The sequence below is a fragment of the Zonotrichia leucophrys genome, chromosome 3, assembly GCF_028769735.1.
Source record: "Zonotrichia leucophrys gambelii isolate GWCS_2022_RI chromosome 3, RI_Zleu_2.0, whole genome shotgun sequence".
Lineage (NCBI taxonomy): Eukaryota > Metazoa > Chordata > Aves > Passeriformes > Passerellidae > Zonotrichia > Zonotrichia leucophrys.
Window position 1 is genome coordinate 97,314,337 of NC_088172.1, and position 25,364 is coordinate 97,339,700.

Consider the following 25,364-nt stretch of genomic DNA (forward strand, 5'->3'; position numbering starts at 1 on the left):
GATGCTGAAGATGCAAGGAGCCCAAGAGATGCAGGAACTTTCCTGATCCCAGCAAATAGTGCCCCATGCCCCCCGTCTTATCATCTCCTTCACATTCCCAGCAAAAAGGCTGCTCTTCCTGCTGAAGAGGGGAAGGACAAGGATTACTGTTTTAGCCTTTTTCTGATATTGCCAAGCAGCGCCAACAGATGGAGCTGTGCAGAGCAGAGACAGCTCACTTTGGCAGAGCACAGGGGAAGCAGCAGCCGAGCATGGAATTCGAATTATTGAACATAATGAGAGATGAATCATCTCCAAGCAGGAGACAAGCTTTATTTACTATGCTCAAGTGAAAAATAAGTCTGTCAACAAAGTTATAGCCCAGAATGGGGGAATCCCAGGATTTCTCCATCCCTTCATGTGAGGATGTTCCGTCCCAGGAGAGAGGAAAGGCTCAACACAGCCCTTCAGCTGGAGCCTCAAAGTCCTGAGCTGAACTCACAGCATCACCCACCAGAGCTTCACATCAAAAGGATATATCATGCAGGACTTCTTCCTTCCCCAGCCTAATCCCAGACTTCAAAGCCTGGACACAAGGGCATGGCACAGAGCTTCCACCCATCATCTCCTTGGAGATGGATCAAAGTTCCCAGCTGAGCCCTCTTGCCTAACCCGAGGCCACAAGCACAACAAGAATCCAGAGCTCACCAGCATAGTATTCAAGTGAAACAAGTGATGGTGCTGGAGAAAGAGAAAATAAAGATGAGAAAAGTGGCGAGAACAGGACAAAGTGGACATGAATAAAGATGACACATGCACATACAATTCAGGACACCACTGGCCTGAAAGAACCTGCACCTAGGATTTCCAAATGAATAGTTAATCATGCTCAAGAGCCAGCCTGGCTACCATTATTACTAAAAAAACCCATTAAAATCTAGTTTTTGGAGCCTCTGACTTTTTTTAAGTGGAGACTTCAAGAATTTTCCCAGCAAATTATTCTGCTGATTTTTGGCAGTGATGCAGAAGGGACAACAGCATCAGAGTGATGGATACAGGGTTTAGCACTCCCAGTGCCCTGAGAGCAAATCTCCAAATTGTGGCACTCAGGGAGCATCACAAAGACAGTGTGACATGTCCTGGGGGCAAGGCTTGGGTAAGGTGAGAGGTACAGCTCAGTTTGGGAGGAAAACAAAATCAACAGGTTTTGTTTTCTTCATGACCTCTCCCGAGGGGTAAAAGGAAGGTTTTTACCACTCTGTGTGTGCCATTTATGTGACCAGCTAACACGGGCTGGTTCTACTGCAGGGAAATGGATGGAGGGTTGGAATTGGAACTAGTTTGAAGCCAAAGCACACGGGAGTGTTGAAAGCTTACCTGTTTCTTCAGACACCTGAATGCATTTGGGTGCCATTCTCTGCAGGGTTATCTCCTATTGACTACCTGACCTGGGCTTGGCATCCCCACAAAAGTAAAAGCATCTTTGTTTTAAATTAATTTGTGTGACTTTAGAGATACCTAAAGTGAAAATGCTTTAGCAAGGCAAAAGGAAAGGCATCTTAGTTTCAAAACTGAAAACAAGTAAAACGGAAAAGTACCAAAAGAAGAAATCAGCATTAGCTCATATCTGAACTTCAAACTCTGTCTTTCACAGTTTGGAGAACAGGGTAATTCATTTGCCTTCTGCCCCTTGTGTATTAACAGTGAACTTTTTGCCTGGTTTCTGTTCATCATTTTTAGTTGGGTGTTTCCTTATTTGTGAGTTCTTTGCTAATTCAGGTACCTCCCTAATGCTGGTCAAGATTCTTGAAACTTATCTGGAAATAACTATTCTTTTGATGTGCAGATAGAATACTCAAAATAATGATTTTTCTATCCATTAAACCTTTTTCCTGAGGAATTAATGGAACTGCAGTAATCTAATCGCAACAGATTGCAGATCATCTATCATACAGCATTCTCTGCTGTGCCATGGCATTGTCTTTTGGTTGGATACATTTCCTTTCATGGACATTAGGTGACATATTATACAATAAAATGGGGTTTGAAACAATATCCCTCCCCTCCACAGACACAATTAGTTTCAAAGGCCTTCATGGCACAACACTGATCACTAATTACCTCAAGCCTCAGCCTGCTCTTATCTCCCCAGAGGAGTTCACTGCCTCCAAATTTTAGAAATTGTTTTTTTATTGGATGAAGAATTGCACTTCACTAGGATTGATCCCCATAAAATCAGCCACAAATTCAATTTTATAAACATGGCAATATTTTCCCAACAAGATCCATGGTGCATTGTAGCAGTTACTTCCAGGGATGGACTGGAAGCAGTAAGAGCAACATCCAACACAAAGAAGAATCAACAGTGAGTGGGATGATGGGAGCAGTTTCATTTTATACCCAATTTAACATCAGCAAAAGGCAAGTCTGGTTTTTTTCCCCATCCCTCTTCCAGCCATGCATTCCTGTGTTTCCTTTATAAAGTCATGAAGCTGCAGGGCCCAAAAACATCAGCCCCTGGCCCAAGCAAAAATTAACCTACCACAAGAATATTTCCTGCAAAATTTTACCCTTTGGATATAATCCTGAAGAGAATCATGGCTGCAGATACAATTGATATTGGTGCCATCATGGGTAAAACAAACTCAACTAGGGGGAAATCAATTTATGCATGGCTAATTAAAATAGGTTTGGATAGCAACAGACAAAGACAAATTAAAACACCACTTTCCCTCATAGTCTCTTTCCCAGGCTCAATGCTACTCCCTCATCCATAAATACTGCACCCTCTCCTGCAAGAAGGGCTTGTGGGGCTGTTTCTCTTATTTTTTTCTCACTCCTTGCTACCCATCCTGCTTCTCACAGCCAGGGCCTTTACAGCTGTCCACAGTAGAATACTAGAGACAAAAGAGTTTACTCTTAGCTGCAAAAAGCAGCAGTATTTTCAAGCATGGACAATTTGATGTCAAATCTCAAGCTGACAGGGAGCAGGACTGGGAGATCTCCAACACAGAATTGCATTGTGTGGCTGTTATCAGTCACAATTCACATTTTAAGGAAAAAAATTCTAAAAGCTATGTTCAGTAGGATTTCTATCACAGGTCCAGTACATACAGAAGATGTTCCAATCCAGGCTGGTTTCCTGCCTTATCACACTTACCTGGGACACTGCTTTGCCACAGGTGAGTTGTACCATGGGAATCCTTGCCTAAGGTTGTGCTCTAATAGGGGGTTGTTGATACCACTCACACACATGTACCTGAAATGAAACCAGGGCTGCAGAAATTATAATCTTATTAAAACTTGTAAATTATGAAACAGTGCTGAGAGCCCTTTAGCTCTTTTTAGTGCAGTCATTGCTCAGCTACAGCAGATTATTAGCCCAGAGGAGCCTGTGCTTTGGTTCTTCCATTTGGCTTGCTGGAGCCCTACACACCCAATAGATATTCCCAGATAATCCAAAAAATGAGTCATAAAAAACATCTCACACAACCTCATTTCTGAAGCCTTCAGTACTGGCATTAAGGGACTCATAAAGTTGGAGTCCTCTAAGACAAATACCTTCAAGGATGACATCCTGGCTCCACTGAAGCTGATGGCTGAGCTCCAAAGTGACACTTTCTGAAAATGGCATTTCACTTTGAAAGGCGTTTTGTTTCAGAAAGATGAGTTTAGCTGGTCTCTATCCCTATGCCTCAGTGGATATTTGCAGCAGTACAAGATTATCACTGAGACCTCAGAGGTAAGGGAGGGTAGGATGGTTTAGGCACAAGGCCAAGGGAAAGCAGGTCCCACCTTACCTGCCACTCATGCTAACACAATTTATTTGCTTCATTAGGCACACAGGAGTGGGTAACAAGACACATCTGTTGTGTTTAAATCCCTGTCAAGTGATGCTAATGGTCTTTATGGGGATTTATGCCCCAGGTTATGTGGAATGTGTACAATCTAATCTGTGTCACTGTAAAATCTAAAGCAATAAAAGTCACTCTACAAGTCCTTCTTATCTCTGTATTATCTCCCAACAGAGCGAATAATCAAGCTCTTACAGTAGCAGAACCTCCCACAAGCTTTCCTGTAAAAAATGAGCAAAAAGAAAAGAGGTAAGTTTAATTAATCAGTAATAACAATCTGTCCTTAGACCCACTACCTGAGTCCTTTGCCACAAGCTTCCATATAAAATCTCAACACAATTTCCTGCAAGTTACAGGTTCTCAGCATTTCTTGGCTGATCTGGCTCTGGTATGAGGCAGTGGCCCTGTCCCAACCCTCCTGCAAGGAATCTACAAAACCTCTGCTGACACTATATGGAGGCTAAAAGCCACAGAAATTGTGTTTGCGTTCCCTTTGCTGTAAACCAAAACAAATCTTTCACAGGAAAACCAAGTGTAAGGGAGCAGTTCATAATTTGTCTCTTCAAATATCCCTAGGAAGACGAGCCCTAATAGCATGTGAAGGATATATCAATTCTTAGAAAATCCACATTTCTTGGTTACTGTCTCTTATTCTTTTTTTCCTTCAAAATAGTTTTGTTTTCCCCTCTACCCCTTTTCACTGATTTCTTCTCTCCCCTGTTGGCAAATTTATTTTATATACTCTGCTAACATAGCCTTTATTTCCCTACCCAGCTACAGTATAAACTTTCCCTTCAACTTTGCAATTCTCTCCTAAACCTTCTCTTATCAACCATGCTGATAACCAGGTTCTATGCCTAAGTTATATTTTAATATGAAAAAGTGACTCTACTAAGAGGATGGATGTCAGCCACCCAGAATTACACTTACCCCAATTCTGTAAGAGTGGCAAACCTTCTGAAAATGAGGAGATGGTGCTCAGTTACTTGCACACATAACATTGTAAAAACTGAGGAGATGGTGCTCAGTTATTTGCACACACAAAGCTGTAAAAACTGAGGAGATGGCGTTGTTATTTGCACACACAGCACCGTAAAAACTGAGATGGTGCTCAGTTATTTGCACACATAAAGCTGTAAAAACTGGGCAATTCAGTGACTTTCAGCAGATAAATCCTGCTACCACTGAAGGACAGAACTCTTGATTTATCTCACTGACTCAAAGTAAACGACTCACATAACAACTGGAAGAAAAAGAAATCATTAAATTGCATTAACAAGCATGTTAAAGTCTCATAACACACTTGAGAGCCTCCCATCTAATCCTGCATCATTCTGCTCAAAACTGGATTGCAAAGACTGTCCAGCTGCACAATTACCACATGCCACTGTGAAACATTGTACCTGTAATGCCATAACCACCAATTCCTTTGACTACTTTTTCTATATTCTGCTTTTACTTCACATTTTAAGCAACAACAGCAGTTACCCCAACCTTGCTAGTAACCCTATAGATTTATTACCAGCTTTGTTTTCTTTTAGGCTTCCTTCTTTTCACAGCATTTTTTGTATTGTCCTTCACAGGTGAATGGCTGCAGTTCCCCTAAACCAAGTCCTCTCATCCTCCACCTCAGTCAAATCTCTCAAATGCCACAGTATTTCCAGAGGTTAATTCACAAGCAGAAAACCATAGTCTTCAGCTCTACAGAACTGTAAAGAGTTTTTAATTAAAAAAAAAAAACAAAAACCAACCAACCAAAAAAACAATCCCCACAACTGGAATTCAAATCACCTCTTAAGATCTTTTAGTGTAACAAGCCTGCCTTCCATAACTTGCTCAGTTGGAACCCTTTGAAATCACTCATTACAAGTTCATGCTGTTAAGGCACAGGAGAAAAGTAAGCCAAAAATGGGTGTCAGGTTTGGTTTGGCCTATTAGAAACTTTAAGCAAGAAAATTTATTATGGCTGAAGACTGAACTACTCTGGCACCGACCTGTCTGCTGATCCTTTAGGACATGTAATTGTGTCTTTGAGTATAAAACTGACAGCATTTAAATTTTATTCCTATGTATTTCACTTGCTCACCCTTTCTTTATAATTTCAGCAGCTATTGCTGTCCGCTGTGTCATTTCCTCTTGTGCCAATGGCAATGGTTACTCACCACACACAGGGCTTACAGAACACGTCCTTGCAGCGTCCCTCCTCACCACTTATATTCCATAAGCCTCTTTTAAGCTCAAAATAGAACTAGTAGCACAATTACATGCATAATTAAAGTTGTATAAGATATTACATTGGTTTAAGTGGGAGTTTGATAGGAAATTCTGCTCCTGTCAGTCTTCATAACTACTGATACCAAATTGATACATAAGATGGTTTTCTTCTCATATGTACCTTAGGTAGAAAACTCTGCACCAAAAGAAAGGAAAAAAACCTGATTGTAGTATTGTATAGATACAAAACTAAAGTAAAAACAAACTACAGAAATCCTATGCTGGAATTCAAAACTCCAAAAAGAGTGATTAAGGAAGTAAGGGGAAGAAAGCATTTATGAATTCACATTTTACAATGGCGTGAAAGACTGAATTTATGCCAAAATTTCTATATGATGTCAGTAGAGAAAAGCACTTTTAAAATAAAAGCAGGCTAACACTGTTCCTTTAGCTTTTCTAACAACAAGACCATTTTCAAATCTGGCTATGTACAAACCCATATACATGATCTTCAATTTTTCACTCACTACACAGTGAAGGGTCCTTCACTTCCTCAGACCATGAAAGCACCACTGAGGATCCAACCTCAAGCATTGTATTTCAGCACAAACTATTTCTAGGCACATTCCATGCTGTTGTTGTGCAATCTGGAAAGCTGCTGATTTATATTATTTACAGAACTGTATTGAAATATCTTCAACTATAGGGCGACACTGAGGTCAAAATTAAAAAACCATACAAAGATGACAGCTTTTCAATGTATGCTGTAGTGTAATAGTGAAAATTAACTGAGGCCATTAAAAAATTTTATTCTTTTCCATGAAAGATTGGTACTACAATCAATATAACCATTTCATCAGTCAAGTATGTCTGTTATAGGCAGGCACAATATTACAAAACAGGCAAGTACAATGCCTGATTAAGCAAATACAGTCTGAATATCTATTCATCCACTATTTCTGAAAACAGAATTATCAAATATCCACCAGGGAAAAGGATGAACTATTTTAGTTTCTCTTTGGCATACTTATCAGGACAATGAATCAATTACAAAAGTCTTCTATTGCTGCCAGTGCTGTGAAGGAAAAAGGACTGAGTGGAAGGTTTCACGTCAGAACTCGCTTTTAGGACTTGGGCAACCTGGCTCACATAGCCAAACTGGTGACAAATGACAGTTCAGCTGCCAATGCTTCACGAGGCAGACAAGGAGTACACTGTTTTACACTGCAGGTTTGTTCAAGGTATCAAAAGAGTTACAGTAAATTTCTGCACAGTACATACATATTACACACAGTTATAAATACCCATGCTGCGGCTGGACACCAGGAAGTTGCTTTACCAACACCAAAGCTCAGTATCAGACCTCCCACCAGCCACTTGATACACATTGCACTTCCCATCCAGTAATATGTTCATTTCTGTACCTCTCTTAAAAATAGATTTAAAGCAGAAGTGAAGAATAATATTGAATCTTTCCATAAACTTTGTTTTCTTATTTACACTGTAATATTCCATTATACATAAAGACTACAGAATGATACATTATCTTCATATAGCTTTTTGCAATACATACAGCTTGGAGCTATTAACATCTTGGTTTGGGAACACAGATATGACCTATAAGACTATTAAAAAAAAATTTGAGCCTTAATTTTGCTCTAGTTTGTTTCACTGAAACCATTCTTTGAACAAAAAAAGGATCCTCCTTACTGGAGAGGAAAAAGCCAACTCATGTTTAAATCACCTCTGGATTTCCTTAAACCACTAAGCAACTTAAAAACCATAATAATTTTTTGCATAATTATAAAGCCACTTCAAAGGCCTGTTACTTTTAAATTTAGAATATGAATGACAATTGTGACCATAACTTTAAATTATTTTTTTCTTAACTTTTGGTTATCTTTCAACACAGAAAAATGAAAATGCAATCATTAATTATACATGATCTTTGCACAACTGGGGAGTGTTCCTATTTTATTCGTGGGACAAAATGAACATGCACACAACCCCCATTCACAGAGTGAGAACATAAACTACAGCAGCACTTGTCTCAAGTTGTGGTGCACATGGTTGCAATACGGAGTATAAAACAAAAGCAGAATTTCCAACATCTGTTAAAACATAAAAAACCCCCTTATTGTACAAAGAGTCATTCACATTCTCTGCAATGAAGTGAAGAATCAGCTGCTTTCTGGACTCTCCAGCCTGCAAACCCCTCCTTCTATTGCCACGGACTGTCCTGCCACAGCTCCAGGAGGAAGTCTTGAAATGTGAGTCTGTGGAGAAGCCAAGAGAATATTATGGACTGAGAAAAGGCAAAACTTTGCAGGACAAAGTAAACTTGTAAGTATTGAACAATTAAGCTGTTCCCTCACTGAAGTCTGAGGACAAACTACAAAGCAACTTGAAAAGCAACTGAGATTCTGTTTCTATTTTGTTTGCATTAATGTTTAACACATGAAGAGAAAGACCATGACAGATGCATAGAAAAGGCAAATTGGATGAGTCAATGCACTGAAAGTAGAAAGAAATATCCAGAGTGAAGACAAAAGAAAATACTTCTGGCATTTCATGGTTTATAGGTCTATTTCTTAGGGTGATTCAGAAGTCATTACTACCCCATACAGAAATACACCTTTGAGAAACCTCAGACAGAATTAAATACTTGACAAACTAACACTTCAGAGGATAAGGCAACTGCAATGATCAGGATGCATGTAAGAAATTCCTCTGCATAAAATACCTACACATCCACCTAAAAAAACTCCAAAGACTTCCTGTTGCCAGCTACCAAATAAATCAACCCAAAAAACAATTGTGTTTCTGCCAATAGGCATCTTTTCCACAGAAGACTGGAAAAGCCTTTGAGAAGGCACTGTAACATTTCAGCCAGGAAGTGGGTACATTTGTCTGTGTACACAAGACTCCAGTTTATAACTGAATTTTAACTCAGTGACCCTAAAAATCTGTTAATGATCCTTTATATACTGGGCTATGTTTTATTACTGATGGGCAAAACCATCTGCTTATGAAAAGATACTTTAGCTTACTGTTAAGAGTAATGACTTTTTATTTCACTTTGCACATGTTTTTACACTGTGAAAACTGCTCATGTTCTATTAAATTTGGAACTAGAAATGATCCCTACTATGGTAAAAAGCTCACAACATAATGTTGCTGGCATTTAGAAACAACAGCCTCCTCTAAGTGCAGCCCAGTACTTACATTATCTCATTTAAAAGATTGATCAGTTGCAAAATTTATAACTTGCAATAAGGCAATGTTTGTTAACATTGTTAAGGGGTTGTCACAAAAAGTACAAATGTAAAAGGTCAGTAAGAAAAATTTGCATCAATTGAGCAGAAAGTGATTTGAGACTCTAAACTCAGCTCATTACATTGAAGAAACGTTTTGTGTCTTGAGCAGCTTTTAAAAATTCCTTTCTTGATAAGGGGGGGCAGCCTGCTGCCTGCACTTAGGTGGCCTTATTTTCAGTTAAAATCACAGAATAAGATTAAATTTACAACATTTCAATGTTCTCATTTTATTGCTAAAACTTGATCTCTGGCTTTCCTGCTTGATATATGAACATATTCCGTGCTTGATATATGAACATGTTCCTGCTTTCAGAACAATTTCAGTTACAATTGTGATTTACCACTCCAAGAAGAAAATAATCTGTTCAAATCTGTTACAGTTTCCCTCAAAATGTAACTGACAATTTTTCTGTAGATGTCATTTCATAAATTAAAAAAAAAATAAAATAACAGAATCAAGTGGAAAAAAGATATTTTTTATTCTATGACTGACAGATCAATGATATTTTCCCAAGTCTGTAAAACTTTCTAAATGAAAAGGATTACAGTATAAAAGCAGCATTGTTTCATGGGCTTGGTAGCAAATTTGCTTCCTCATAGGAAGAATGCCACTTGTTGTTCAGCGAGGTACTGCAATCAGAGCAAACCAGCAAATTAATCCTAATGAGTTTTTGAGCAAGGGAAGGAAAATGTACAAGAGGGGATAAGCAGGTGGTCATTATCTATTAATACATTAGCAAGTATCCATGCTTAAATAGCCACCCAAACCACATTTCCTACAGAAAACCTCATTTCCTATGTCAGGAGGAACACATTCCCCATATACAAGACCCCAAACCACTGTACACCAGCATCTGAAGATTTCCATTTGCAGAAACACTGAAACCACACATAACAAAGCATTTCTTAAAGCCTTTACTTGCATCCTGTTTATTTGCATACTTCCTATGATGGAGTAAATACAGATCTGGTTCACACTGGCTACTTTTTATTACTTTCACCAATAGCTGCCTGGTGTAAAACAAAACTGAGACAGATTTAAGACGATAACGTTTAAGATGTTACTTAATAAATAATTTGAAAGGGTAACATTGCCACGTCAAAACAACTGTAGAAAACTCCCAAATGAATTCTTACATTTATATCTCCCTTGTTCTTAACCATAAGAACAAACTCCAGTAAATAAAAAGAAACATCAAAGAACACAGAATATTTTTAAATTAACCACAGTACTTATTTGTAAATGCGTTACATTTTTATATCCCAACATCATATTTTACATTAAGTCCAGACTGTATAGTCAATTAGGTTTAGAGTCTAGAAACTTAAAAATAAAAAAGGAAACAAAAACGAAGAACACTGGAAAGGTTTTAATTGAACTCAATTAGTCTGTCGGCTTCACAAGTCGAATGAGCCCACACCTGGAAGAAATTGTGCCTGGGAACACAAAAAAAAAGGAAAATAAATATTTTTCCTGAATTAATCCTCCACTGAACTCCACAGAAGACTCTCTTTGAGCAAAGTGCACGTCAAAGAATGGTAGATTAGGAATGATGAGTTATCCACATGTTCAGCTTCATATATAGGCATTTTACAGTCCCAAGAATATTCTGATTTGCTTTGCCTCTCAGAGAAAAGCAAGGTTGGTGAGAGACAAGGTACCAACACCTGGGACACCAGTCAATCACCACAGATTTTTGCTGCAGCTTAGAGGAGGAACCACTTGTCTACAGTTCCACAGGAAAAAAATGCTGGAAGAAACATTTGATTTTTTGCTTTCTACCCCTCTATAAAGCCCAAAAGAGCCAACCAACCTTCTGATGCTGAATCTTGCTCTGTGTTCTTGCCATCAAGCCCTCAGTGTTTCCCTCTTTCCCTCATAACCAAATCAACTTCATGGAACTACTGACCCCAACCCCAGTGCTGCAGACACTGCAATGTAATTCTCTCCCAGTGCTTTCTGATGCACACTGCAGAGTTCCCTACCTAAAAAACTAATAGCTCTTTCTGGAATTCACGGAATACAACACCACAGGATGAATATATGGTTTCATCTTTTTGACTTCTATTACTTCATGTCTCATAGACAAGGATTCTGAAACAACCTTGAGACCAAGGAATATGAAAAATATTTTATTTTAAAGAACTAGTCTCCTCCATTTATTCACATAAAAGTATCAGTTTTTCACAGCAACTTAGAGAATTTTTCTTTCATTAAAAACATAAATACAATATAAAATGAATATATAAAATTTCAGCCAAGAGACAGACAGTGCTGCATGAGAAAGCTGAAATCAAACACTGCCAAGAGGACAGAGTACAACTACCAGATGGCAGCACATTCAGTTCTTAAGCAAATCTAGAGAGTACTTCATGTATTTAGCACTCTTATTACACACTTAGGATGTGCTTTAGACAGAATAATTTATAAAACAATTTTTTTCCATTCATTACACTATAGAGATGAAATATAATGAAAGACCAAAGGTACCATATCCTTAAGGAAATTGCTTTCTACAGCATTGCTCCCTGAAAAAAGAGTACTACCAAACTCACATATTCTTTAGATATTTGGAGCTTTCTAGCTGGGTACACACTTCCACCATGAGAACCATCTGACCACACATTCTGAATTTATTTTCTAAGCAGTTAAGAGCCCATTTTGGCAGCAACTCTGCTGCTCTGTCTCCTGGTAATCTCTCCTCCACCATGGTTTGTATGTACACCTGTAGTACAGTAGGAGAAGGTGCCCCACTAAATACTGGCAACTGCTGTTATATGAAAATGCCATATGCACGTTGTTTGGTGAAATCTTAAGAAAGAAAAAAATGGGGAACAAATAGAAAGAGAGGATTCAGAATATTGTCCTTGTTGAGCAACAACAGAAAAACACAGTGATGGGGTACTTCTGGTCTTGCTGCACTGAAAATAATGATTTTAAATACAGGTTGCTTAGGAAGTTAACAGTTTTCAAGCTCAAATTCATTCTGTGGGAAACTAATCAATATACACTATTTATGTATCTAATTAAATCACTCATACTTGTATCAAGACAGCCTAATGACACATACCAACCAATCATCTAATCAGTTCAGGACCCCAGGGTTTTGTAGAGGTATTCTAAAACCCTGTCATGAATCTTCAAATGTGATTTGCATCACTGTGAATTGCAGTGCTAAGGTTATTGCATTTATATTTGCATAGCTGCACACACAGTCCCATCTTCCCTTTTCCCCTCTCTCAGACAAATCCAGGGAGAGTTCCAGAACTGCTGGCTTTATGCAAGAACCCAACCCAAAAAGTGAATTTCTCTTCTCATATCAGAGCCAGTTAACTTCCATGAAGGTCTATGAGCCAAACATTTTAACTGGTATCTTAGCACAAACAGGTTTCTATTTGTTTTCAACAAATAAAAAAACCTTTTTTTGAGAGAACTGGATGCAAAGAGTAGTTTTCAAATGAAAATTTCTGACTGATTTCCCCAGTCTCCAGACAAGCATGAAGATTAAAGGAATAAGAACAGTGACATATACTTCTCCTGCCTCATGAAGTTAAAAGAGTGTCTCTGTAGTCTGAAATGAATGACTGAATTATTGGACTTCATATTTCTGCTCACTAAACAGGCTTGGTAAATTTTTCCACTAATTTTCAAATTAGAATTAGGATTCTTCCAAGATGTGTTTCTTCAGCCCATGAGCACTGGAAAGCTGCCCTTCTCCTGACAAAGGGCTTTCACAGACCTTTCACTCCCAAAGTCAAATACAGAAGCTCATCCTCAGAAAACCAACAGCAATCACTACAATCAGTGTTTGTCACATGTATCACTTCAAACACAGTGGGAAGGACTTTAGCTAAATTTTACAACATCAGTAACGGCGAGTAAATCTGATGATGACAGCTTACATCTCCACAGGAAAAGTGAATTGGAGATGGTCTCCCTGTCCACCATGTTTATGTTTGCCCCTACTGACAGATGAAATTAACTGTCAAGATAAAAATTTCTGTTTGAACACTGCAACCACAAAGTTTGGTGTGGACAGGAGCTGCTGCAAACACAGCAATATGCAGCACTCCCCTCTAATGCTGCACTGTGTCTTGCAAAGCTTTGGGAATTTGGTTCATTTCAGAATGGAAAGAACAGCTTATGTAGCTTTGCATTATTAAAACCTGCCATAACATAAAGCTTAGCAGTTGATGTTATAGTAACTGAACAGCTGCCAAAAAGAGATTTAAACTGGCAACTGAATTGGATTATATTCAATATTGCAACTGGGCTTTTTAAATTTGCTGTCTAAGTCATCCAGCTGTTAGAAGAACTAAAACCTATGAGTCTGAACTACTACTCAAAAATATTGCAACATTTACGGTCTGCAATGTTTATAGAGATCATATAGCAGATTTATAAATACTAAGAAACACAGCAAGCTGATAAATGATTTTAAATACTTACACAAAATAAATTATCAAAACTTCATTTTGCTGGTATTGAGACTGGATCTTGCACTAGGAAAAAAGGACTTTGATTTCAAATACTATTGAAAACAAAGTGAGGAATTACCTATCTTCAAGCAGAAAAACCAGCCACCAGCAACTGCTCTCAATCACCACGACAAGACACTGCTCAGATTCAGGAAAAAGTATCCCAGCCACTTACACTTTCTGCATACAGAATACTGCAGGGCTTGAGCAAACAAATACTATGCAGACCCTGACTGAGATAAAAGGGTCCCTGTCTGGCTTTGCACAGATACACAACATGAAATCAAGGAAAGGCTGCCTACCCATAGCCAGAACCTTCAAGAGATGTCATTGGTATGAGAACTCACATTGCAGGCACACACTGCACTCTCATTTGAGATTGAATTTATTTTCTTTTGAAGCATCCTCCATTGAGCAAGCAAGCAGACATGGAACAAGAAGATATGAAGTCTTTGTAACCAAGAAGAGTCAATTAACTTGTGCAACCTAACCATTATCACCCTTCCTTCCCATTCCTCATTTTAATCTAAAATCACATTATGGGTGAATTGAGGAATTATTTCTTCCCAACCCAGAAGATCTGCAAGCCCTTTGTGCAAACTGACACTCAAATTGCTCTACCAACTGCTACATAAACTTTTAATACCTAAGTACTGCACATCATCCATGACAGTATGGAAGAAGCAACACCTTAGAGTAGAGCTACTTCCCCAGTGCTGACAACAAAAATGCATTAGCTCTCAGAACATAACCCAGTCAGTTCAGGAGAATAGGAAATGATAACTGAACCCTCCAGAGTAATGTTAAAGAAGTTAGAGTTCTGGTAACAGGGTGATCTTTTCAGCTAATACTATGAACAGTTGTTAGATCTGTTATGGATCTGTAAAAAAACCAAAGCATCTGGAAGTTTGTTCTGAAGACCAACTAGCATCTCAGAAAGAGAAGAAAATTAGGACAGGAAAAAAAAAAAAACCTGCTTAAATTCATATCAAGTAATTAATGAGTCAACAACACAATCACAAAAAAAAAAAATCTCCTCTGTTCTTGCAGTTATTTAACCCCCAGTCCTTCACTCTGGAAGTCATGACCTTTTGGATGCAGCAGTTACTGCGACAAGAGGAGCTGTGTGAACACAGAGGGAACCCACAAACGAATATTTTCTATCTGCTTCTATGCATTCTCAAGGCTGCAGCCACAAACTTCTGCTGCAGCCCAGAATATTCCAACAGCCTCACAAATGGATAGAAAGAGTTGAGCATCAGCTACTGTGACAATTCTACCATCACAGAGGTGGCAATGCAAGACCTCTGCTTCAAGAGATCTTGGGAAGCCCATTCATCTTGCAAAGAACAGGGCTGATGTTGAAACAACCTGTCACAGTATTGCCTCAGGAAGGTTTGGTTCCAGCAGCTCCTAAACCAGAGTGTGTCTGCCCCTTAAGCTCATGATAACTGAGGCTCCCAAGCACCAGCCTGGGTTAGCGGCAGCACCAGCTGGTGCAGGGTAGCTCAAGAAGTATAGGAAAGAGCCAAAATGCTGAGATGAAAAGATCGGTCACATCCAATTTGTGACAAATGCTGGCATCAAGTGATTTTGAAGCTGCTTGTGTTGAGAAGTATGACAAGAAAAAAAGAAAAGCACAGTTGAAGCAGCTAAGATCTGCCTTGATTAGCTGTTTGTGGCCTAAGAATCTGAGGGAAGCCACTGGGACATCCACTGTGCAGGTGCTGGAGATGACACTTCCAGAGTTACGAGCAGTGGAGGAGCTGAAATAGTTCCAGCATCCAGAAAGAGCTGATAGGACACACAAACAGAGGTGATTGTGTCAGCAATGAGGTGTGAACTTAGTTCATCTGGCAAGGCTGTGCAAGATTCTGAAAGCAACATTCACCCAAACACTTTAATCCAACAGGAAATGATGACTTTTCTAGGCAAAAAAAAAAAAAAAAAAAATCTGGACACCTTTCCAGAAAGTATGTTAAAATCAAGCCACTATTACTGCACAGCTCTTGCAGGCTCAGCCATTTGGTGCTGGTGAGCCAACACTCAGGCAAGTCTAAAGGTGAGAGGCCAGCTGCAGAACCCAGTCCTGACTAAACAGGGAGCAAACAAACCCCTGGTGCCAGGGTACTTCCAAAACAGTGCTTGGAGAGCCCATGCTGTAGAAGCCAGAAGCACCAGCAGATCATGGTGTACAAACCATTTCAAGTCTCTTATTCCACTTTTCTGTCCCACTCCTCTTTTAAGGAGCTGCTGACAGATAACTGTGCTCTGTCTTGAGCACACCAGTGTCTGCAGGTGAGCTGCACCTACCCTGTTTGCCTTGTAATAAAGACATCCTGTACCTCCACAGTTTCCAGCTGGTGTTCAGAACCACCATTTGTTCGTTCCTATTATGAATTGTATTAATCTCCCATGCCCAAAGAATCACACTAAGATAGTAAAGCAGGCTCCTTTTCTCTTAGTATCTACCCCATTATGATTCTAATACTAGTCTAGTAAAAAATGGAACCAGTTCAAAATCAGGCACTGTGACAACCCCTCAGTTTAAGAACAAAACTCAAGTCCTAGACTGATGAAAGAAATAAAACCTGAAGGTCTTTACCACCCTAGAAAAACAGGAAAGCATATATTTCCTTACAAGCTGCTGCCTAATCATTTTGCTATGGTCCTCATAAACAAGTGATATTTTATACTTTTATGAACTCTTATCCCATTATTCTTTCATGGCAAGCACTCAAAATTAACTGTAGCAAAACAGTCACTCTATTAAAGAACAGAGATTTTTTTTTTCCAACTTGCAATACATTGTGTTCTATTTCAAGCCCAGTTTTCCATCTATAACTTAGTCCTAGTTGTAGCAGAACAAAATTCCAGCTTTTATGACAGAAGACTTTTTTTGATCAATAGAAGTCAGCAGCAAAAGCATTTGTGGTTTTTCTCTGGAAAGCATTTGTGGCCACAGACTCAAAGAAGGAAGAAAGGGAGGGGGATTAACTCTTCAGTGAAGGTCAAAAACATAATTTAAAAGTGATCCAAGAAGAGCAGCTGTGTCTGTCAGCACAATCAGGATTACCAGCTGGAGAATTTACCAGCAGTATGAAAACAATGCACACCAGATGTCAAATGTTGCAACTGTGAGTAGGAAAGCAACTCTGGGCATGGCACTGTCATGTTAATACTCACGGCCAGACAGATTTCATATTTAGCATTTATTTATTAATTAGACACTACCAGGAAGAAACAATAACATTTTGAGCTTCATAGTGTAAGTCAGAGGCAGGTGTGCACACTGGAAACATTCAACATCCTTTATTCTCAGTTATTCTTTCACTGCAAACACAAGACAACAATTTTAAAGATAACTAGCAAACACTAGAACATCTGTGCCTGAACTTGCTTTAGTTCCACTCAGTTCAATCTGAGCTTTTAACTTCAGTTTGGACTTTTTTTCAACTAAATCTGAAGCAAATATTAAGAAGAAAAGTAAAACCACACTCTCATCCATATATAGCTATCTGGGAAGAATTGTACCTAAGTTATTCAAAAGTGATGCAAATACTTCACTTACACCTCTACCAGCACTTCCTTCATCAGCTGCTTGTTATCTTCCTTGTCTTTCTGGGGCATTCTTGTCTTTTTTTTCCTGCCCATTTTACATCCTGAAGATGAACTCATCCATTCCAGTGCTTTAAACAGAGTGTTTTACCAGTTTTGTTGGGTAAAATACCTGATGTTGATTTTCTTCTTTATATATGCATATTCTTATATATATATCTATGTATATTCTTGTATTACCTTAGTCACACCCCCTTTGCATGAATGTCTACAGAAACCATTGCAGTCTCTGCTTGTAGCTTCTCCCATGTTCATTCCCATTCTCCAAATACTCTCCTTTTTCTCCCTTGCATGCTCTTTTCCTAAGAATGGATGGCTCATCCAATTGATTAATCCCTACTCCTTGATCATGATATGACAGAATTTTCCAGTTTTTACTGTTAAATTCAAATTTAATGTAATATTTCTATCATTAAAAATCAATTATAAGGCCCCAAAAAACTTGAAAATATGGATGGTAATACTGGAATTATTTATCACAGAGGGTATTCTAGGAACTTGTTTGAAGTTTGTTTTATATCTTCCTTGATGGTGCAATTGCTTTATCCAAAGGAAGACATGCCCTCAGAAAAATATGGTACCAGCATAACTGAATCACGATGAATAAAGTTATTTAAGTACAAATACTGTCAGCAGAGGGAATGGACATGTGTTTGTGGCACCTTAGCCTGACATGGAACATATGTTAGTACAGGGTTGCTAACTGCTGCAATTAAAAAAAGAAATGAGAAATGCCTAATCAATTGACACATTTAACTGCTTATGCAACCATTACTTCTGTTCTCTTAGAGAAAGAAATTTCTTATATATTTCATTATCATTAATTCAAATTCTCCTTAGCTTCTGCAATCATCCTACTGTATTACAGCCTGTTCCTCATGGCTTACCTTAGCTTTGCCATCCTGTGCAGACATGTATCCAACACACATGCTCTCTGTTGTATGGCTCCACAGAAATTCCACTAGAAATGAAAATGCAAGAAGTTACAAAAAGGCCTTGGTTTAAAATACAAGATGCAATTTAACAAGACAGTGTCTTGAGCAACAAGTACAGCAAGGATAAAAAACAAAGACCAAAAACTACTTACCAGAGCAATTAAATTTCAAAAGAAACAGCTACCAAACAAACAATATTTCTTTGAATATTCACAGTCACAACTGCAGAACTACTACCCACAATGAGAATGCTACTTAAGTGATATGGAGCATCCAAGATGAGAAATACTATAACTCCAACTGCAGTTAAAAATTGGAAAAGCTTCTAAAACAGTGGACTTTTCCACCCATCAGAAAAAGCTGACAGAACTTGTATTTGCCTGCCTTGAACCCAGACAAAAGCATAAAGCCAGGTGACCTAGTATCAACAGGTAAAGGGGGATTTGTGGCTCAGCTGTTAGCCTGTATCCCAAGGCAAACATGCAGAAATAGTCAAGTTTGCAATATGGGAATTGAAGATACGGATCAGTCAGGAAAGACAACTGGTAAAAGCAAAATTATCCTGCAGAAAAAGGAGGAGAGATGCATGATGGAAACAGGGTAACATGCACAATAAGAAAGATTGCTGGCAAAATTAGACGAAGTATGCTGAATTACAAGAGCAGATGCAAACACCCCCTTTTTTTGTGGAGAGTGTAAGGAGCACTAAAGGTGAGAGAGGAAAGAAAGATGAAGAAGAAACCCCTAGGAAAGCTCTCCCAGGTCTGATTACCTGGACTTCCAGCACCAGATAAACAACAGCAGCTCTCTGGTACTGCACTCACAGCTAATTTAGGACATCAGGGTTAGATATCCTAAAGCACTGGAATGCTTGCAGGGATAATGATTAAGAAAACTAATCAGTGCTCACAAGTTTTATTAATGCCTGTTAAACCAGTAAGGAGCTGTCCTGAAGTCTGAAAGTGTTCTGATTTATCAGCTGTTTAGCAGCCTGTTCCAGTAATCTCTAATTGCCTGATACATATGCAGGCATCTTGATGTACACAAACACACTCCTACTCAGCTGCAACACAAAATTCAGACAAAGAGCACATCATTCAAATGTTCAGTCCTCTCTCAGTGGAGCTTTATAAATTGCCACACTGTTTTCTTCCTGCTCTCTGTCATGGTCATTTTACTTTATATTCACAAAATCCATAATTTGGAGGGGGGGGTAGAGGGAAGAAAAAAAATAGCTGATCAGAATTTAAGGCATTTCACAGAATTTTGTAAAAGGCTTTAAAAAACGCACTGAGGCACAAATTTTTTCACTGGATGGGAGGTGCCTTACATGAATTACACAAGATGCCTTGAACAGACATTTCCACAGATTTCTTTTGAGAGTGACTTTCACATATGGCAAAAAAAGCATCCCTGGATGGGTTTAAAACCTTTACTCGTTCCTATTCCTCACATTCCTTTAGGATGAAGGTCACAGCCTGCTGAGCACACTTATCCTTTGAACCACATCTCCTTGCATAGCAATCAAACCAGAGCAGGAGATCAAATGTTAGACAATCCCAGCAAGACTTGAAGATTCTGACAGACATGCAGATATCATCATAAAAGAAAAATGAACTTCATGGAGGTGTGTGCTCTGCTCCCCCAGAACAGATTTGTGACTGATACCACCAAAGGTGAATCAAAAGCTTTCACAGAGTGAAATAATCAATGTGTGTTGGAGGGGGCCAACCTCCCCATGGCACCCTAAAGGCTCCACTGCCAGTGAAAGCATTTTTTTAAAAGACAAATTCAAAATTTGTATTTAAATTTTTAAAATCTAAATTTAATTTAATTTAAATTTAATTCCCATCTTTCAATTCTGAGAAGCTGAGAAACAGTTCAGAAAAAATACCCTCAAAATATTGTATCTTTGCCTTTGAAAAGTACCAAAAGTAGCCTGTACTAGCAGAAACCTTAGTTATTGTTAGCCATTATAGGTAGTGAACTACACAGAAAATTCTAAATTACATGTGAAATATCTTCAGATAAGTATATTTTCAACCATTTAATAAGTCACTTCCTTGCCATTTTTTTCAATATTAAAAATAAATAAAGATGATCCATGTAACAAAGACATTAGAGTTCTTTATTCCATACACAAAGTTTTTCAGTATTAATCAACTTATTTTCAGTCAAAACAAAATAAATACTACATATGCTATGTAATGTAATACAATTGTGTGTTATCTCTGCATTCATTATAAGGTAGGAAATTTCCATGGTACAGAAAAAACACTGTAATAATTAATCTCTGTTAGTTCAGTGGAAAGAAAATCAAAAGTCAATGGACAAACAGTCTTTACTTATGATGTACAACATATGGGAATTTTATAAATTAATTTTTGAGGAAAAAGCGCCAAATCTTCATTAATAGAATATGTTCTCTTACATGAATGAGAACCATTACATGAATAGAAAAAATTCTCTCACTTCCAAATCTCAGGAATTGAAGGTTACGTTGATCTTGTTTGTTCTCACTTAATCAGACTTGTATTTTCATTTTCTTAACTCTTTTTTTAAGGATAAAATTTATGTTGCAGGATGCTGTTGCACTAGATAATGTCACAAATGGGTAAATAATAATAAAGCAAAGTATTATACAAAGGAAAAACACTTTAACTCTGGTAACATTAGACAGGTCAATGTGACCCAACAAATGCACACATAGCTGCACATCTGAGGAGCACCACAGGAGAGGAGATGGCACAAGGGTCATCCTGAAGTAATTCACATGCCCCAATCCCAAATTCCTTCCCTCAGAGAGACCTTACTGCCTCAGGGTTGTATTTCCACCCTGTTCTGCTCATATCTACAGCCTTCAGTTCCCATCTGTTCCTCCCACACAAACCACAGGTCAGTTTTCCATAATACACTTTTCTGCCATAAAGCAGCAAGAGAGAGATGGTGTTTCCAGGACAGAAAGAGGGATGAAGGGTTGTAAAACCTTTTTGGAACCAGACAGCTACTGGGAGAGGCAAAGTCCAGGTGATTTCAGTATGAGCAGCAGAAAGTTCTGTTTGGTGCAAATGCAAATAGTAACTGATTTATTTAAACTGATTTTCCTGGCAATTACCAAGAATAAACAACTTTCCTTACAAATTTTCAGTGCATTCTCCAAATTCACACATTTTCTTATGCAAAAAGGAGGAATAAAGAACTTTTTAGAAAGCATTTTTAAAAATTAAGCTACTGAGAAGCAGCAAACAGCTACATGCATTACTCCCAGCTATAAATGCAATTTTTCCTATGAGGAACAGATCCCACCTCACCACAAGCAACTGTTGTATCTATGCCATAGGTTTAGAAGGATCCCACACAATCCTCTGAATGGCAATTCTGCTTAGAAATGATGAGTCAGAAAGAATGCTCTTTTCTGGAGTTTTGTTAGTATTAGCCTTGTTTGTTCCCTATTTCACTTTCTAGATCTTTATTATTTCAATGTCAATTCCATTTTGTTTTCTCTGTGGCTTTCAAACACACACAGAGATTCCACTTCACCCTTCATTTTAAATTAAAATAAGTAAGAATTCCTTACCTAGTAAAGTTGGCTTTTCCTGTGAGGATTCAGGCTCTGCTGAACACCGGCAGGAGCGGAGAACGATCACACCTCCGAGCACACCATCCTCATTGGCTAGGAAAGGTGAACCTGGCCAAAATCATGGGGGAGAATTACTTGCAATAGAAACAATTTCTTGGGCAATTTTTTTTTAAATTTGACTTTCTGCCTTTTCCCTTTAATCTTGTCACTAAGCGTTGAAAATGACAGATCAAACAGTGCTTTTACAAAAGCATTGGTTCTCTTTTTCCTACTGTTTCAAAGGAATAATTTTCTGGAATGTTCATCTACTAATTCACCAGCAATCAAAAAAATGAATTTATTCCAAATGAATTGGAATAAAACAAAAACATTAAAAATTACCTTTGTGAGTGCAAACCTCAAATGTAATTCGGATGGACCAAGGAAAATATAATAATGAAAAACGGAGTGTCAAGTTGAAAAAAATTGTGACTCAATATTTAGCTCTTTCTGTTCTATAGATTATATAAAGACAGATCTAAAAAAATCAAGCAATTTTAGGTCATTTTTACAGTTTATTCATTTTTGCCAACTTAAAGCCCTTTGTACAGAGGCATCATGGAACTGCTATGCTGTCTGCCTTGCTGTCCTTTTTACAGTGGCTCCTGTGTTGTTAATTTAAGACATAGGATACAAAAGTATTCTATCAGAAACTGGAAAAGCTTTAAAGGTAGCTGAACCAAGCCAAAGTAATTTCGCTCTGGTTTGCAATTTGAAATAAGATTCCTATTGCTTTAAATATGGAAACAATGGTATAATTTACATGCAATATAAAATGTCTTGAGCCACAAAATTAATCAAGTTCTTGCACTTAGGCCCACAGACATGTTAGTTACACATCTGCATTATACTGTCTTTTAAAATTGAACATACAATTGCAACAGCCATATAATGTAATTCTTTTCAATTCTTTCTTTTAAGTAAATTAGTGTACAGGGACTGTAATTTGCCAGCCACTAGAACTTTAGAGCAGATCTATTCATTAGCCTCCTTTAACTTGCCCACAACTATTTGTATGATTAAAATTATTCCTTTAATGCAAATAACAACAAAACTGCCCAATAAAAAACAATTTTGAGCATTACCACAAGGAAAACTAAAAGCTTTATTGTGTTTTCTCTAAACATTAGAGCAGCCACCTTGAAAAATGATACAAGGTGGCCATTGCAATAGAAGCCCACATTGCAGGAAGATAATAAATGCAGTGTGCTTAATAAACAATAATATCTTAGTAAATTTAATGCAAACAGATTATTATCTTTAAAGTGCCACTGGCTTTGTAAAAGAATTATTACTACTTACACCTAGTAATACACCCCCTGTATTACTCACTGACTGTGATCTAGTCCCTGTGAAATAAGAAACCAGCCCATGATAAGGCAGAAGATAAAACAGGAAAATATGTTTGGTTAAAATAGAAACACAAGGTTTGGAGAGTTGTGAAGGATTTTACCACTCAAGTCAAAATCAGGCACTTCAAAGACAATGCCTCTACCTGGTCAGCAGACCTAATTTTACACTAAACTGCACAAATGATTTAGGCTCTAAGCCATGGTGAAAAGCCTAAGCTCTCTAAGCTGTGGTGAAAAGTCATTGCAAAGAGACAGAAAAGCTCAGGTTTCTTTTTATTAAGTAGTTTCTCCTTCCCTTTCAAGAGCTGTGAAAGATTCTTTCACGGTTCTAAGGAAAAATATTAATTATTTCTTTAATTAGAATGGCTAAAAATGTTCTACTTCATCAGAAGACAGCCAGCAAACAGCATATTCAAGGGCACAGTAAAACACTGGGACTGTATGAGAGCACATAATACCAGACAGCAACTACTGATTACAGTTTATAGAGTTGGTTCCACTGAAGTCTTGTTCTAGAAATGCTTCCATTAGTTAAATCACTTATTTTAGGGATTTTGTTTCTCCCACACTCTGAAAAAAGTAGATGAAAGGGCAGTCTGTAAATAAGCTAATTATATATTTCATCATTTTCCCAGTAATTTTGTTAAATGTGCCATCATGACTGACCAAACTGTCAGCAATCTGAGTAACTTTTACATGGTCTTCTGAAATTTCACAAGGCTTAGCAGTGTATTTTTTTCATTGCAGAGACTCTGCAGCAGAACAGCAACACTGCATTTCCATCAAAAAACTTCCATTTTTACAGAGGTTTCTTTGCAAGAACAAAATATTCATCTTCAGTGAAACAAATTAAAAACCGAATCACTCAAAGCAAGTGCTTTTTTGAAAAAGGGTTTAAATAAGTAATTTAAAATTTGAGCTTCAAGCACATAAGACAAAGTCTTCAGCTTACAACTTGAGCCAAAAACATGCTCAACCTCTTCATGAACAACTGAGAGCCCCAATTCTGTCAGGATAAACAGCATTTATTTATTGACATTAAACATGGTGTCCATTATACTGCCCTAAGTATGTACACAATTGTTTTCTAAACAAATTACTTCCTTCAATGATTATGCACCATGGAAGCTTTGTTACCAGCCCACAAAACTCAAAGGCTTTGAAGACCACTCAGAAGTTGGAAAACTGACTGTATTCATTCAGCCTTTGCTGAAGTACACTGCCACCCTACTGCAACTGGAAAACTCCAGAAGAGGATTAACTTAACAGCAGTGCACCTGATAAAAGTGTGATAAAAGTCTTAATTTCAGCACCCACAAAACACAATAGGTGGGCAAGACATTGACTTCTTTAAGAATAACACAGGTTGGGCCTTTGGACTAAGAAGAAATGTTGGTTATGGCACATGAAACCAGGTCACACTGCACTAACTTTGCAACAGTACTACCGGTGTGAGATGAATAAAATTACTTAAAGTGACTTTTAGCAGATAATTTGAACGAAGTATTGAACTAAATGTCTTAAAAAAATTGTGTTATGCAAACAACGCAAGGATGATGGGAGACATTATCTCTCCTACACACAAAAACCAAGCCTTGCTTGTCTTTTTGATGTTCTACATCACTTCATCATCACCTGCAGAAGGAGCATGATTCTGGAATGGTGGCAGAAATCTGGAAAAGAACATCCCCCTTGTTTCCATCTCCAAACACAAGCAGCAAATGAGGACACAGTCACTTGCACTACTACCCTGCAAAGATTCAAGGCTTTTCCACCCATGGCCACCCTGCCTCCCTGTTTCTGTTCAAGGCCTCCATTCCCAGACACATCAGAAGCAAATTGAGTGACTCCACCCTCTCCCATCCCAGATGTCTTCAGCAGCAAGTTCAGCTAAATCATCTCAGTGCAAAATCAGCAACAATACAGTTTATGTCTGCAATTCACTGCCTAAGTTGTGGAGAACCACTCTCTAAGAAGTGTCAAAAACGAGTTGCCTA

At 38.1% G+C, this 25,364-nt stretch overlaps 1 protein-coding gene across 4 annotated transcripts in view; it reads right to left on the reverse strand.

The window, feature by feature from the left end:
- Window positions 1-6,836: 6,836 nt before the first annotated feature.
- The window catches only part of TASP1 (taspase 1), a 78,760-nt gene continuing 60,232 nt past the window's right edge, over window positions 6,837-25,364 (reverse strand). For all 4 annotated transcript variants that reach the window (XM_064709441.1, XM_064709444.1, XM_064709443.1 and 1 more), the window contains 3 exons: window positions 21,974-22,084; window positions 18,349-18,422; window positions 6,837-8,323 (listed from right to left, as the gene is read on the reverse strand). In XM_064709441.1, coding sequence (XP_064565511.1) covers window positions 8,228-8,323; window positions 18,349-18,422; window positions 21,974-22,084 — 281 coding nt within the window. In that variant the 3' untranslated portion in view covers window positions 6,837-8,227. The remainder of the gene's footprint in view (window positions 8,324-18,348; window positions 18,423-21,973; window positions 22,085-25,364) is intronic.